Genomic DNA, 18,214 nt, shown 5'->3' with positions numbered 1-18,214 from the left:
TTTAAAAGAATAATAATAATACGTTTCTCTTATATAATATTTACTCTGATTAAAAAATAAAATAATTCGAAATAAATTGCTTGTCTTTTTTTTAATCACCGCAGTAAACAGTTTATTTATATTTCGTATTTGCAATAATTTCAGGTGATGGTCGTTATTTGCATTAAGTTATTGCCTTTAAATGTCCTACTGCTAGGCTTAACACCTCATCTTTCTTTGAGGTGAAGAGTTGAAGTATTTTCTACTATGCTGCTCTAATATTTGTGGATATTTGGTACACGTGACATATTTTCATTCGATACTGCAACACTACATGCAGTTATCTCCTGATATTTTCTATCACCCCCGATCACGAAATGAATTATTAACTTAAAGCAAATCAGCACATAAAAATTCAGTAGTCTTTACCTGGGTTTGAACCCGAAATCATGGATAGTTAAGTGATTAGTTACGTAAGCGATGTCCCTTCACTTTTATTAGATATAAGACAAAAAACTATAAAATAATAATTATATTATTTTATACTTATATAAGGGTTAGGAAGACTTATTTTTTGAATGAAATATCGATATACCTACTTAGTTCTCTTCTATCTCATCCAAGACATGGACATTTTTCTTAAGCGACGCAAAACAAATTACATAATTTGTCTCACTGGGACATCGTTGATCAGAATCAGTGATGCTCGGAGAAATTAATCCCAGGAGGAAGCAACTTTTATCGGCAGATTGTAATTTACTTGATAGCAATCGATTGATAGTTAAAATGTTCCATCCTTTGGAACATTTTAACTATCTATATATGTATATAGGATATAATTGGGTATCCAGATCCTTTACGATTTTTAAAACGAATTGTTCGGTTTCTTAAATAAAGGTAAAATTTCTCATTATATAGTTATTAGTAAGATGCCTAAAAACAAACATACAAGGAAAGATTTCGCAAGTAATACTTTAGACATTTTCTAAGATTTATCTTAAAAACTTTGGTCATTTTTCACTTTCCGCGCAGCGCTTGCTCATTGCGTGAACGATTATAATTTTTCTCCTTTTATTTCCCTAACCTTATTCGCTGCAAGACCCTTTTCAAAATAATAAGTAATTGTTTGCATCAAAGTCGAAGCAAAATTTGAAACTCGCTTAGCGTTAGCGTCACGCTGACTTGTAGAACTTTTCTTATTTATTACTTACATTCGCACGCGACTGTGTTCGTTTGGAGCAATTTAAGTTAGGAAATGGATTTAAGTTGACCCAATGTTGTATATGTTCTCTTATATTCAGAACTCTGAATATATCCCAGAGTTACATGATTTCAGACTTTCTTGAATATCGATTGGATTTTCTAGTTTTGCCAGTCCAATGTAGGATTGAGTATAAAAAAAAAACCATATTTTACTGCCGATTGAATAACTTTGTACCTAAAAGTTTCTAAGAAAATTTTTAGTATTCGTATTGTGATTGAGTTTTTGACTAAAAAGGCTATTTATTTCTTTAAATTCTTATTTATTATCATTTATTTTTAATCTATGTAACATATCATACACACCCTAAGCCGTTCGTTCTATTTCACATAAATAAAAATTACAAGTGCTCGAAGATCTGGGAAATAAATATCATAACAAGTTTATCTATAAGCACTTCAATAATTATTACTTTTAAAGAGTTTTGTATACTTAATACAAAAAAAATGTTTTCTTAGTAATATATTTGGAATGTCTTTAATACTTTAATAAATTATAAACTACCAATAGCATTTTGTGGTTGAGAACAATATAAAAATTGCAATATATTGTTGGTCGACTAGACACTAAAATCGTTGTACAAAAATATTTGGATCTTGCAATATTTTATTCTATAGACTAGTCGATACTTCGTTATTTCTTAAATCAGGAACATTGAGTTGAAAATGCCTGTTACAGTTGCAATTTATTGAACCTCCTAATTCACCTTTGGCAATGCATATATTTGGAGAACGATATTGTTCCTCTCCTGTATTTCTTCTCTTGCTGGTTGAAACTGTAGGTATAGTATATATTGCACCTACATCATTATAAAGTGTATCTTCATGCCTTATGAGATCACTCTTAATAAAAGCTTTGGGTGACTGACTTTGGTAAGTATCAGCTGCATGCAACCAGTCTTCGTTGTATATTTCGTTGCCTTTCTCATGATATTTCGTAATAATATGGTTATACATTTTTGTATCTGTATGAAATTCGTGTTCGGAATTAGCATTTTCGTTTAAAAATCTTTGAGACATCCACACGTATCTCGCCATTGGTTCTTCGGGTCCCCAAAGGCGAGAGGGTCGAAAGGCTGATGCCATTTTCTAAAAACATAAACACAATATTTTTAATAACATCTAAAGTATAAAGTTTTTTGGATATGTTTCTTCTTTTATGTGCTATATCTTGGTAAATAATTTGTTTGAAACACGAATTCTATTACGTTGAAACGCTTTGCTTGTTCCATTAACTAGTATGCTCTTATATTTTGCAAGTCTCTTGCTACTATCTTGTCTGCTCACTGATATTTACTATTTAAAGCCCTATACTTTTACTATTGCCCACGAAAATATAACAATATTATCAGCATAATTCTTTAGCTAAGTAAGTTTTTCTTGGCTGCTTTGGTCACATATTCTACCGAGACTTATGAATGATCAATTTATATTATAAATTTTACTTTTCTTGCTATCCCAATTAATTGTTGTATTATGGAATATTTTATACCAGTTTTACAAACTTTTACAATAAAATACAGAATACAATACAGCTGTTTTCATTGATAAACTTCACATAAAAATAAATTATATAAACTGTTTATTGGACTTACAGTAAGTAAATTAAATTGTTCTTCCTTTGCCACTGCCACTGCTGCCATTACCACCATAACTACTAATATTCCCATAAATACAATTCCTAAAGGCCATAATGTTTGGCCTTCTCCCCATGCACTCCTCAGCAGTGATCTCAACCACCAACCGGTTACACCCATTAATAGGACTGGAATGGTCCACCATGTCACTAACCAAAAACCTGGTAATCTTGATCCAGTAATAAAATGTATATCTACTGTAAGGTAATACCAACCTGAAAATTTAATAAATAAATGAAGTCACAAAACCACAATTTCAATTCATTTATTTTAAGAATAGAATTAAAGACGACAAGAAAATGGCGACATTTGATTAGAATATATTTGGAGAATATTAACATTAGAAAATCAAGTCGAACTCAATGTCACGTAGAGTCCTTGTTAAAACATCAGCGCGTATATAAATTGATTACAATTGTTAATTTAGTCTGACCCCAATGGTTAACTACGACAGGCTATAATTCAATTAGTACGACTTATTAAATTACTTCGTGAAAATATAAGAAGAGATTGGACACTCTGAATTTTAAGCATACTTTCAGTATGCTTAAAAATTTTTTTTTAGTCTATAAGTATTATAACACACTTTACTTTTACATTATCTTATCTGCCGTCAAAAAAATAGAATAAAATTGAATTTGTAATTTTTGATGTTCGGAGCCTTTAAATTATAACAAAAATATCTTACCATAAATAAAAACGAATCCCACGATTTCAACTACAGTCGTAAATACAGCTAACACTGGCACAACCAGCTCATCCAGCATAGCTGCCACGTCAATACCTTGAGCTAATACAGATACAGTGAGAGCTGTTCCAAGTGCTGACGAGGCACATGCAAATATTCGCCAGTGGTCACCAGCAACACGATGTAATTTATCGTATATAGGAAATAGGAGTGTTAGCTGAAATAAAAAAAATAATTAATATAAGATTAAACTATCTGAATTGTATTTGTTTTTATTGTATTGATGTACTGTACATGACAATTGTGATCGTTACTTGTTTTTTTTTTTTTTTTAAATAAAACTGACTATAAACTATTTATAAGAAACATTTTTCACAATATTGTGACTCCCTAAAGAAGATGATTTTATTTCAATCGTATAAAATTGGATAGTAATTGAGTTGGCAGGAAATTCAGATTATATGCAAATTTTAATAAGGTAACCGAGTACGGTTGCAGCTGGCACAAAATATTCTCATGAATACTGTTTATCTAGAATTATATTTTAACCTAACTCAAGCTACATAAATTGTGCAAAAAAATTGTTTTCTGCTTACTTAGCTTGTAATAATTTTAGAGCTTTTGCTGAATTTTTGTTTCGTATTGTTACTTAGTATCTTTAAATAAACTCTTATTTGTTTTTTCAAATTAATCGTTAAGTTGGTAACAAATAACCTTAAATAATAAGCTATTTGTAAAAATCTTTCTAATGACTAATTTGGCAATGATTTCTTTACATTATTTCATGACCTTACACGTAGAATGGCTATGGGTACATTTTTTACTAGCAGTACAGATAATCAAATAAATAAATTATGAAGTAATATGGTACGTCTTAAGAAGTACTTACCACAGTAATTATGCCTGATATTAATACGATTCCGAATGCCAATAGCGGCCATTCCTTTGATCTTTTCTCTGATACGGAAGACTGATATATTAAAACTAATATTGCTATAAAACTACTATCCTTGTTACCTTCACTACCTATTGACTGCCACATAAAAACAGACAGCCATCCTGATAGTAAATTAGTAATTGTCACAAACGTTGATGTCCTGGAATTGAGAAAATAAATTGTATTGAATTACAACTACTATATGAAATATACAACACTGTTAGTAAACCTTTGTTTCAGTATGTATGTGTATTAAGATTCAAGCAAATGGAGTATTTTGATGAAAGAGGAAGAGATTACAATATTAGGGTAACTTTTTAGTTTTTCTTTAAGAGAATTAATATTTCAATATTATCTCAATTTTGCAAAAACTAATTAAACCTCTTAAATATATATAAAAAGGTGCTGCTTTATGTGTATAAATATAAAGAAAATACTATAACATATTAATAAAACCATATTAAATATACAATTATGATTAAAAAAATAAATGTTAAAAAATTATAACGTTAATAAAAAACTCACCATCTGACATCGGATTGTCTGTATATAGTTCCGCCAGCACTAACCAGATAACCGCTAACAATATGTGTCGACAATAACGCTTGTACCAACGTGCTGTGCCAAATGTATGGCTGTGACAACGGCATCCAATGTTCGCATGATTCTAGCATTGATGTCAAAACGTGACTATCTGACAAAAATGCACTCAGTACTATGGCAATAATGATGATGAGAGGCGTCAGAATCACGAGCGACATTTTCAAAGTTTTTCGGAGCCGAAACAACCTGAAACGGGAATTAATATTTAATGTTAATATTTAGAGACAATAGACATAGAATTATTCGTTTTTGTCTAGTAATTAAATTATTTATATACATAATTGGTTATATCCATGTCATAACACATAGTTGTTAGATGAGCTAGCCATTATTTTCGCCAGCTTGGTCTGGTTATCCTACTATTGTAAAAATTATACCCATAGTCGTTATGAAACTAAATATATATTAATAAATATGTGATGGAACTTTGTACAGGCCCTTCTATGTGGACACAGATCTAAAGTCAATCAGGTATTTATAATCCAAATTTTCCGCGAGAGAAACAGCGAAGACTAGCGAGTTATGCATAAATTCAAATTGATTAAATTCAAACAATGTTCAAATATCTTTGTTTAAACTATGTCGGATTCATGCTTGAGTGTATTTAATTGTGTTACGATATGCCGTTAAATATAAATTAAGATATCTAAAATACCAGTTACAGAATTGTAAGGTCGCTGAGATTCATTTTGTGTTATGGAAACAAATAATTATTTTAATTTTTTCGGTTTCATCTCAAATTTCACATCAGTTGAAGATTATGTTTGATTATACAATTTATTACTTTGTTTGAGATATTAAATAGTTTCACTTAATAAGTGATATCGATTTTATCTAACGATTAAGACAAGATACATTTAGACAGTAACTAGTTCGTACCATACGCAATTTAGAAGCAACACTTCTCTGGTCGAATTTGAATGCAAAATTTCTAAAAGTAATATAAAAAAAAAAATGGAGCAAAAATTTGTAGTTATATCATTTCTATGATTTCGATTGCTTGTGTGGCTTATGATATAATTTTGTTGCTTATGTATTGGGTCTATATGAGTTTTTAGATGTCTTTATGAAAGTAAAACATACAGTAAGTTTCTACTTTATTTCTTACAAGCATTTCTAAAATTGGACTAAAATACTCTAAAAAATTATTTATTAATAGTCTACCAATAAATGTAAAAAAATCGAAGCATTTTGACCTAATAATGAAGCCAATTAGTCTTAATCGTGGAGCGGACATCAAAATGAGTGTGTCGATTAAGTCTTTTGTCCGAAATAGTTAATGAAGCAATTTAGAGAGGGTCCGCCTATTAGCAGCAAAATTTGCGGCAAATTGAACCAAAAAAGTCACTGTATCCATTCTGTTATGTTTATAAATACAATCTTGATCCAAATAATCTTAATTAAATATACCAATCAGTGACGTCGAAATAATTAAATTTGAAACTAAAATATAAAAAACGTTACCATAATTTTTACTAAATATGAATTTGTCCCAACCCGAGATCGGTAAGAGGAAATTAGAACGAAGTCTGGCTTTTAAAACTTGAACTGTTCGAGAGCCATAAATCGAAAACAGTGTAATTATTTCATTGATAAAGAAGTGTGAAGATACTTGAGGATATCTTAACTACATAGAAATATATCCTCAATGACACAATCGTTTGTTTTAAATACCAGAACCGTGAACCAGTTTCACGAGTGACACTAATTATAAACATTAAAATGATAATACACAGTACATTGCCAGCTACTGTTTATGAAAATGGTGTAATAGTGAAATTAATACTTACATAATGGGTACAAAGAACCATAAAACGAATATTAAAATCGCCATTACGCCGAGATACTGTGGTTGTTCAGTGAATGGCGCCAAAAACGTCGAGCTGAAATTGTTAATGTGATATATTTTTATAACAATTACCAATTATTTATATCCGTCGAAGGCTTTAATTGACAATCATATCCAAGCTAAATATTAAATATTATCTTGTTCGAATATTTTTTTGGTTCAATTGAATTAACAATGGTAATAGACAAGTAAACGATATAATTGTGAATTTTTAATTATCAGGCGCGACGGTTTATATCGATGCAAAATAACATTTTATCCGATTATTTAAAAATATTAACGAACGACTTCCAATGTAGGGTAAATTTTTAAATAATCAATCATTAAATAAAAATTGTTCACCTCGATTTCGTAATTATTACCCGATTCGTTTTTAATTAGACTGACATAATATTTTTTGATTGGATCACAATTTATTATTATATTTTTCAAGTTATATATAAACATAAAATTATGATACACTCACTTAAAACATTCAGATGCATTCATTTTATTTTCGTATCCATTCTGAAAAGAGATATAACAAATCGTATTATTACTCGGAATTTACTTCTTACTACTTAAATAACTACCACTTTTTTCTATCTATATTAAACTTCAACTCTTCGGCCTTACTAATTAACTTTAAGTTACGCACACACATATTTCCCTTTTTGTCTCTGTGTGTCATCTGTAATTTGACTTCGTAAAAAGAATATTTTCGTAGAATTATACAGCAACTATATATTACAAAATAATTAAGTAGAGTAATACGTATAGTACAATATAACTTGCCCCGGCTTTGCATGTTTGTAATTTAATAATAAAAAAAATGCAATGATATAAATATAATTATATAGCACCTATATCTGGAACAATGGAAGAGCTCCATTGTTCCATTGTACCAATATTTTTTTTTAGAATTGGATCAGTAATTCTAGGAGATTATATTCTAGGAGATAAATGTGTATTAAATTTAAAAAAGGTAGTGAATATGTCATTTTTAAATTTTGTTTTATATTACTATTCTTACCGGTGTTATGTGGAGTTTTGTGCAATCCTTCAAAGGAAAGGAACCCTTTCCAATCCATATCATGTAAGCTGCAGATAAGGCAACATATACCATACTGTAAACACAGCACAGGAATGAAGTTAAAATCTTCAAGTGACCAACTCCTACAACGAAAACACGTAACGTTACAATTGAATAATATTATAATTATGTAGATGTTATATGCAATATACAATGATGTGTCAAAGAAATTTAGAATTATAGAAGAGTTCTGTTCAGAGCGTAATTGTTAAATACGCTTAGAATCACAAAATGGTTTTGATAATTTTGTCAGTAACAGCCGCCGGTGGATTAGCAACAAAATATATTTTACGTGCAAGCTCATTGCTCATGCGATCCGGATCGCTTTGAGTTTTAATATTAATGTCTTTCTTAAATAATTGTCGAACAAATTGTGAAAATTAGTTAATATATGAAAGAGTTATATCATTAAAATAAATATCTTTGATTTATCGAGACCAACGTAATCCTCGGATTCTACTACGAGTATAGCCTATAAATATCCCACTGCTGGGCTTAAAGTCTCCCTTGAGGAGAACTATTTGAAGCTAAACCTACAATGCTGCTCCAATACCGGTTGGTGGAGACACATGCTTAAAGACACAGAATTGAATTGGAATTAGATACATGCAATTTTCTTCATGATGTTTTCCTTCGTCGCCGGGCACTAATTAATTTTAAACACAAATTAAGCCCATGGAAATTCAGTGGTGCTTGCTTGGGCTTGAAGCCGCAAGTATCGGTTAATTTGTACGCATTCTTAACACTTGGTCATCTCGGATCACTATAATTATTATACTATCTCATACGATTAGTGAAAATAATTTGTAAACGGATCAATTATAAATAGTATTACCTCTTAATATTGGAACTGCTCTCCATACACCAACAGGATCTTGCTGGCTGAGTTGTCCCATCGCCAACTGCAGCAGCGTAGTCGGCAGAGCGACCGCCAGCAGCCAGAACGAGTAAATGACCAGGTAAGGTATGTCTCCATATTTGAAGGCTTCTCGTGGTAGTCGAATGGTATTGAATAGTGTGAATGATAAAGCTATTGTGCATATTTGAGTTTTAATCACGTCCAGCACCCGTCTGACTGTCTGAAAGAAAATATTTTATTATCATACAGTAAAAGTAAATATCATTAAAATAATTATCATATAATTAGTGTAATACTAATACTAATAATACTAAAATATATTTATTTTATACATTTTTATAAATAGTACTTCCCACGACTCGCAAGATTAAATTAGTATAGATTTAGAAACAACTCACGCCGTCATGTATTGAAATAAAAATAAAATTGAATGACGCTGAAAGGCACGGTCCGTAATAATTATTTGAATAATTTTCATTAGTAAAAATAAAAAAAACGTAAAATAAACTCAAAGAGGTAATTGTTCGTGTTTAATTCTATATTATCTAATTTTAATATGAACATCTACGTTTAAGTAGTTACCAGTGCGTCACGCAATATTTCGCTTTGTCTTGTTTCGATAGTATTAAGAGTGAATGGAACAGCTCAAGAAATATTATTTCATTAAAACGTATAAAGCAATAACAATAAATCTATTAATTTTACAAGACAATATTAGTTTGAAATTATGTAAGTTAAGAAAAAGTAAATAAAATGTGATAAATGATCATACTAGTGCTAAATCTAGACTAAGATAGTCATCAAAGGTAATTGACCGTTAATTTGTAATAAATTTACTTGTTATGTATGTTCAGTTAAGTAAACTGTCATTTTTAACGTGCAATAATACTTTTTTATTATTTAGTCAATTCATGTTTATTTATTGTTCTTTGTTTTTAATTATATGTTATTTAAACAAGCGTCGGTTTCGATGTTTCTCAATATCTATCGGGCACGTTTTGATGGACACATTTTTTACATATATATATATTACACAGAAAGGCGGTTAGCGGTGTGTGTAACACGAACAGACATAACTATGATAATAATATAAATAAATAAAGTTTTCGACAAATATATATCGTGACGTCATTTAAAATTGTGATACAGTATTACATATTAATCGAGATGTAATCGTTTTCGTTTATTAATAGTTAGATTAAAAGAAAAAAAAACCGAATCTAAACCTCCATTTTAAATTTCCGCCTCCATTTTAACTTCAAATAATTTTCGTGTTACCATATAGAATTATTCGGATATAATCTGGTATTGCTATCGCTCCTTCTTCCTGTTAAATTAACCTTATTATTTTGTTAATAGTACCTTGTAAAGCGAACAATGTTGAGTCAAAAGAACTATTCATAGTAAACGGTTAATTTAGCCCCTGATCATTGTGTTATGTGTAGATGGCAGATAATAATCTACCAATGCAACTCTACACAATATACAATTGTAAATATAAGGAAACACAATAGTGTTAGCTTGAAAATATATTATATTATTATGATATTGGGAGGCGGAAGGGCAAATGGACTTCTTGATGGTAAGTGGTCACTGCCGTCCATAGACCATGGCGTTCTAAGAAGTATTAACCATTCTTTACATCGCCAATGCGCAAATAGCCTTGGGAACTACGATGTTATAACCCTTGTACCTGTAGTTACACTACCTCAATCACCATTCAAACTGGATCAAAACAATACTGAGTACTTTGTTTCTTTAAATTTATGATACTTTACAGCCCTACTACTAAGTATTTTTTATTTTTATTTTTTATGGCATTGTTTGGCGGACGAGCATATGGGCCACCTGATGGTAAGTGGTCACCACCACCCATAGACAAAGGCGCTGTAAGAAATATTAACCATTCCTTACATCACCTATGCGCCACCAACCTTGGGAACTAAGATGTTATGTCCCTTGTGCCTGTGATTACACTGGCTCACTCACCCTTCTAACCGGAACACGACAATACAGTGTACTGTTATATTTGGCGGTAGAATATCTGATGAGTGGATGGTACCTACCCAGACGGTCTTGCACAAAGCCCTACCACCAAGTAAAAGAATATATAAGATGTTATGTCTTTTGTGCCTGTCTTGGAAAACTATTATACCTAAAATGCAATGACGAATTTCATTTAAGGCCATCAAATATAATTAGTGAATAAAATATAATAATAGGTTAGATATAATACGTATCACTTTTATTTAATTCTTAGCAACACATGACATTGCTATCCTAAGCTATTACAACGTAAGTACGTATATCGCATAAACTGTTCGCGTTCAATAAAGGTGCAAGATTATTTATGTAATAATCTTTTACTAATTTTAAATTGAAAAAAAAAATGTCAGTGTGGGCCACGTCTTCCAAGAAGACGACAAGCTCGAAGTCCAGCGAAGGTCTGCTGATGTTCAGCAAAAATATAAAATAACGCCAAAATTAATAAAAATAAAATGTGAAAAAAGGCACGGCCAACTGTGAGCTCGTGGATTTTGTAATTGAAATAAAAAAAAAATCTGTTACTAATAAAATGTTTACACATTTTTTCTAAAGAACGTGCTGTATATTGTTTATATGAGTAAGAAATACAGTATCTGTAAAGTATTTGCCCTTGAGTTGGCTTAGCATATATTGGATTCTACTATAACTAGTTAAATAGAGCATAGTTCGATTCATAATAGTATATACTTATAAAATAATTATTTTCATGATTTCAGTAGCCGCGACGGCTTATGCGGAAAACGAGTGGCGCAACTAATTCTTCTTTTATTCCAAATTATAAACCAGTGACGTTTGCAATTGCAGCGTTGGACCTTGGAGCAGTAGTGCAAAAAAGTGGCATTTAACCGAACGGCGTTATCTAATCGCTATTTTGAATTTGGAACGTTTCTGAATAGAGTTGTTGAAATTTTTTATATTTTATCTTTCTGTTATATTATGTTTTGAAGCCATCAAAATTAATAGTTTCTTTTGAGATTCTGAGTTTGTTATTGTTGTGGTATCTCAGCGTACTTATTAATTTATATTTAGAAACTACCTAACTGGTAGGTAAGATAATGTGTACAAAAAAGCATTTTGATCTACATTTTTTATGGTATAGGTTGGCGAAAGAGCAAATGGGCTACCTGATGGTATGTGGTCACCATCGCCCAAAGACAATGATGCTGTAAGAAATATTAACCTATCCTTACATCAACCTTGGGAATAAAGATGTTATGTCCCTTGTGCACAGACACAGGGTGATGAGCCAGTAAAATACTGAGAATATCTGATAAACGGGTGATACCTACGCGGAAGAGAAGGGAAGCCCTACGACCAAGCAAATAGTTTTATATTATAACATGTATATTTTTAATGTTAACTTTTTTATAATATTTAGTGTATTTGTGTATTTTAAATTATACAAATTTTCTCGAAACTTGACTTGTTTGATAATAGTTGATGTCCTTAAAACCTTAAACATAAGATAAGTCTGATTATTTAACATATTAACGTAAGTGAAGAATACAATCACTAAATCAGCCTTCATTGTTATTTAAATTAAAAGTAAGTCGAGTTCGTAATAACAAAAATGTAATTTTAATTTAGGTGTGTTTTGTCTTTGCTTAGTCGTAAATCACAATAATTTGTATAGTCTTTAACAAAAGGATGCGGCAAATACAAACTTAAATCATTTCTAACGTCTAATTAACATATATTTTTAAATGTTTTTTGCTTTGTATTAAATATTTTAAATTGATTACTTAAGAGTTTTTACATATTCTTCGCATGGTAACCATTTGTTTCTTGAGTAAAGCGTTTCCGAGATGCACTAAATAGGCTTATTTATAAATATACGTATACAATACTGCTAATTTAAGTAATATTATAAGATAATACGATGATCTTCTACTAAAAGAGTTTTGCCGCAACGTTAAGTCCAAATGCGTAGTAGACGTTACAATGAGGACTTCTTCAATGAGTGAGTAAGGAAGTACACCTACATCACACTCGCCTCACACAAATGCACTTTGTAATAATTATTAATTTCAGTTATTTTTATTTTATTTTTTCTCTTTAACTTCATTTATATTAAGTAAAAATTTGTTTATTTTTAAATGAGTATGATACATACTCGTGTCAGAGGAGGGTCCCCCTAGAGAGAACCAACCTTAAATATGCTATGTATACTGTGGTAAAGAATGAATAAAAAAGACACAGGTATACTCTGTATTCCTTTATAGTTCGATGGGCCGTCAATACGATACGACCGCAGATATATCAGACTCAGGGCTAACTTTACGTGCTTAGGAAGGCACGAGAACTTTACACTGCCTTATATCTAACTTAGGGCAACTACTGCGATGTAGACAATAAAATCAATAACCTTGTTTGGTTCGATATACAATTTAAACGCGGTAAATCGAGATTTAAATCAATACAGCTAACTAAAAACTGTTATATTAACCGCACTGGTACCGTAATAGTGAATATATTAATCACACCCGTCAAATATGCTGTTTTAAAAATAATTTTGTTTGTGCGCTCACATTACAGAGAGCAGAGATGGCCCAGTGGTAAGAACGCGTACATCTTAACCGATGATTGCGGGTTCAAGCTCAGGCAAACACAACTGAATTATCATATGCCTAATGTGTGTTTATAATTCATCTTCTGCTCGGCGATGAAGGAAAACATCGTGAGGAAACCCGTATGTGTCTTATTTCAACAAAATTCTGCCACATGTGAATCCACCAACCTGCATTGGAGCAGTGTGGTGGAATAATGTCTAGCCTACTCCTCAAAGAGTGAGGAGGCCTTAGCCCAGCAATGGGAAATTTACAAGCTGTTAATGTTGTTGCATGTCGATGCACACATTACATGGAATGAATAATGAATCTTAAAGAAACAGTAGATGATGAGAACTCGCCAAAATCGCAAATCTTTTAAAATATTTTAATTCCATATTTATCTAAGCTGACACAAGCCCTTTTACTTGTATCTTTTAAATAGGTTTATTACACCTAAACGCTTATGAGACTGCTACTAAAACTGAGTAATGTTTAAGCGTCCACGCTTATGTATGTTTAAATCGTTTAGAGAATTAAGTTGTGACGTAATATGTCATAAAATTTAAAAGTGTTCCGGATATTATCTAAAGTGTGCTTAGTTTAATAGTCCATAATATTACATTCAGACTTGAAATGCTTTATATAATTATATTTTTTTATGACTTTTAATTTATTAAACATAAGCAGTGATTACCTTGATAAAGGCAGATTACCACAAATTACCTCTAAATATATGCAATTTACAATTGGTATCTAAATCGTATTATATTTAACAAATGAACTTGGAAACAGCAACAGTAGTAAGCTATTAGTAAAATAATATATCGTTGTTCGATACAATTAAAACCAAAAGCAAATAAATGAACTGAACAAATATTACATTCGCATACGTAATTTACAATCAAGAATTCCGTGACATTCATACACACATATATTTTTTTTAGTTTAAAGTCAAAGCAAGAAAATGTATGTCATTCCAAATCGGTTTTGTATTGTCACTGTAGTTGAGAATGTTATGACAACTTTTACCATGTTGGAGCCTTTACCAAGCAAACATACGGCGTTTAGTGCATGAATGAAAAACAAACATTTGTTATATGTTCAACGAGCGCCTATTTCTTGGTATTTATGCAGCTTGACATGACGTGTTGATATTACGATTTAGAATATTTGAATTTCGAATTATAAAAATTATATAAGAAATTCAAGTGTAATTTATGATTAGTACTGATGTTCTAATTAATATTCATTTGATTTTTGAAAATTAAATATGATCTCATTTTTGTTCTTAAAATAGAATTATCAATTTAATTGAAATATCAAAGTTTCTTAGGCATTTACTGAGTGTAATTGATTTAAATTTTATCTAAATTTGTTCTTTGAAGTTATTGAAGAATGAAATCGAGTTGAATCATTTGTTGTTTTACGATAAAACGAGTAATTAAAATAATGAAATAAAAAACGGCGGAAAAACTGGATTTTTTTTTAGATATTCCACGATTGTTCTATGTTTAAAAAAACTTTGGCAATCTGCTTTTGTTCAAAACAACCATGTTTATTCTCATGTACTTGTTATTTCCCAATACGAGGGGCAAAGACCTTTTGAATTTCACGGCCATTGTCACTATTCAATTGTTTTAGCATTGTCCCGACGAAATACTGTGAAATAATCCTTTATGACTACAGCTTTGATAAACTCTATTAGAGCTGACCGCTAACTTTTCAATTTATCTATGCTATACAATTTGAATGAAGCCGATTCATTTGAAAACAAATACAGAGATCATTATTGTGTTTAATTTTGAAAATATTTATGTATCCCTATTTTCTCTTTGATACATTATATAAATTTATAGTATTTTTGCATGAATAATATAGCTTTCAGAAATATAAACATATATAATTTTTAATATAGGTCATTCAACTTATCTCGAGATGTTCGAAACCTCACCACGAAATTAAATTTAATTTCTTCTTCCTATTAAGGAGAAGGTCAAAGATTCTTTCAGCTCGCTGCTTGGTGTGGCAGAATCATTTTTCCTGAAGGTTTCCTCATGATAATATTCTTTACCACTGAATACGACATGAATAGTACATGAAAAATCTGCGGTACTTGCTTTAATTTAAGCCCTTAAACTTCCGGACCCACCGGACACTGTATAGTTTTAAAATAATTTTAAAACAATAGATCAAAATTGTGATAATTTTTCTAAAAAGTGGTAATGTTCTCTGCTTTGTAAGATCTTCATATTTTTTTTATTATAATTTATTTTGTAAATGTGGTGTATGCATGTTTTTTTCTTTAATTTGTACATCTAAATGATATATAATGTTAGTAATGCAATTATCGAAAAAGATATAACACTTAACAGCATGCTGGTTCTTACTTCGAACGAGTGCTACAAATTTAATGTAATAGTAATTCTAAATTTCTCGTAATTTTTCTTTAACGTAACTTACTTTAGCCTACGTGAATGTAGTACTATTTGGTTTTATAATTTTGAGGTCATTTGTCTACTAATTTAAGCTTAATTTATATACGGTTCGTTACTGTGAATAGCTCTACTTAAAGCATGAATGATACGGCTTAATAAAAGAGGCATCATTTTGGTGGAAATTGCTTCGTTTTAATCGTCTAATATTTAGCCTAAAAGAGGATTGTCAAGCACTAGGGACTATTTATTCACTTTTATTGTCTTTGATATATATTAATTATATGTGATATAATTAAGATAGTCAGATTACGTTAAATTTAAAGAACTTGAATTGTTATGACCTTTTACTTCGATTGAACTGTAAGATAATTCACTTATATCTACAAAATATTTAACCGATGGCTGAATTATTAGCATTTTTTTATAACAAAGGTTGGGTCATTGTGCCAACTGATGTTAAATGGTCATCACTGTCCATATACATTGGCGACAAGTTTTAACCATTCCTTACACCGCCAATGCACCACCAACCTTGAGAACCCTATAACCGAAACTCCCTGGACGTCGCATACGCCATTAGCGAGGTCTAACGTAACATCTAATCTGCAAACCCCATCGTCCACTCCCTCAAAATGAGAGATTCACTGACGTCATCATACCATCCGACCAGACCAAAACCCTATATCTGGCCCATACGCAGCAGGAAAAGATACTCCTGATTGACCAAGGATACGGAAAAGGTGAAGGGTCAAGTGTCATGACCATCCACGAATCAGGGACAGACCTACGGCGAAGTTATCATAGTCCAGTCGAAGAATGTGAGGCTTTGTTGTATTCCTCACGCAGTTGTGGTAATCACTAGACACACTAACACATGTGTCTATTACACGGACGATGGGAGCGTCGCTATCGGCAGATTCATCGGCCAAGCGGCGGGTGTTTCAGAAAAGAATATCCTAGAGCACAGCCTTAAGACATCTATACATAAACGCAACATCAGAGTCGCCGAGGCTGTACTCTCTCTGGTCGAGCACGGAGCAGGGCCCGCTGGATTGCAGTAATTAGGATAAAAAAAAACTACTATATACAGTATTTTTATATATTATATATTATTTATCATGGATTATTTATATATTATATTAAATTGAAAAAAAAAAGTCAGTGCGGGCCACGTCGAAGTCCAGCGAAAATCTGCTGATGTTCAGTAAAAATATAAAATAACGCCAAAATTTATAAAAATAAAATGTAAAAAAAGGCACGGGCAACTGTGAGCCTGTGGATGTTGTAAATTAAATTAAAACAAAAAAAAAACCTTGGGAACCAAGATTTTATGTTCTTTGTACTTGTATTTACACTGTCTCACTCATCTTTACAACGAGCAAATATAACACTTTATTAATTTTACTAAATTAAATACTTTTTGTTATTAAAAAGAGGCATTATTTATTTTGTTATTATGTGTAAGATGTATTATAAGTGTCTATTTCACTTCCTTTGTAATTCTATAGCCGTAATTGATAAACCCGCAGAAAATTGATAATGTTTATTGTTTATTATAATTACATATGACCATTAACATTCAGCCAATCATAGTTCCTGGATAATGGCTCACGATGAACCAAAGCGCCCAGGTTTACACCATTAATATCAAGTCCCGCCTTTTCTTCACGTAATCCTAAATAAAATTGAAGGGAGCAAAAAAAAATGCACTATTTCTTTCAAGAACGCGTTTGCTTCAACAGCTACCAGTCCTTCAACATATTGCTTGACCAGTCCACTGCCTATACAGTTTGCTAATTTACGAGCAATATCGGTCACTCTGGTTCTTCTCCAGATAAAATATATTTCGTATTTAACATTTACATTTAACGACGCATATCATGATAAGACTATTTGATTTCTCTTCAAACTATGCGCTATAGACAATACCATATTATTATTACTTGAGTATGATGTCAGCTAGTTTTTTTCAATGACGTTTATAGATCTTGAGTTAAGTGACTTCTGTTCTATGCCCGTGTAAACAGCTCACTCATTCGTCATAGAGAAAAAAAAAACAAAAGAAAAATGGAAAATTGTTTTGTATCATTTGCAATAAATTCTATTGAAGTTTGTTATAATATTAAATTACTCTCGCCAAGTATCAGTTTATATCGTATATTAAATTCATGTTTCAATGATCGTATCTTGATCGTTTTATGACATAATATACATTATTGTCATTAACGTAACATTAATCATCTATAATGATATTTATAATGATTATGATGCTGTAATGATGATGAGATACCATCAAGAAT

The 18,214-nt window shown here is 31.0% G+C and overlaps 1 protein-coding gene across 3 annotated transcripts in view; it reads right to left on the bottom strand.

Annotated features, from left to right (window-relative positions):
• Positions 1-1,696: 1,696 nt before the first annotated feature.
• The window catches only part of LOC125066221 (sodium-dependent dopamine transporter-like), a 55,713-nt gene continuing 39,195 nt past the window's right edge, over positions 1,697-18,214 (bottom strand). For 2 of the 3 annotated variants that reach the window (XM_047674214.1, XM_047674213.1), the window contains exons 2-10: positions 8,861-9,104; positions 7,966-8,108; positions 7,420-7,460; positions 6,895-6,987; positions 5,027-5,290; positions 4,454-4,661; positions 3,565-3,781; positions 2,835-3,091; positions 1,697-2,328 (exon numbers count right to left, since the gene is read on the bottom strand). In XM_047674214.1, coding sequence (XP_047530170.1) covers positions 1,852-2,328; positions 2,835-3,091; positions 3,565-3,781; positions 4,454-4,661; positions 5,027-5,290; positions 6,895-6,987; positions 7,420-7,460; positions 7,966-8,108; positions 8,861-9,104 — 1,944 coding nt within the window. In that variant the 3' untranslated portion in view covers positions 1,697-1,851. The remainder of the gene's footprint in view (positions 2,329-2,834; positions 3,092-3,564; positions 3,782-4,453; positions 4,662-5,026; positions 5,291-6,894; positions 6,988-7,419; positions 7,461-7,965; positions 8,109-8,860; positions 9,105-18,214) is intronic. The other variant, XM_047674212.1, reaches the window with a different exon arrangement.

Source organism: Vanessa atalanta, chromosome 9, assembly GCF_905147765.1.
Source record: "Vanessa atalanta chromosome 9, ilVanAtal1.2, whole genome shotgun sequence".
In the NCBI taxonomy this organism is placed as follows: Eukaryota; Metazoa; Arthropoda; class Insecta; order Lepidoptera; family Nymphalidae; genus Vanessa; species Vanessa atalanta.
The sequence above is the reverse complement of the archived record's forward strand: the minus strand, read 5'-3'. Positions and strand labels throughout refer to the sequence as shown.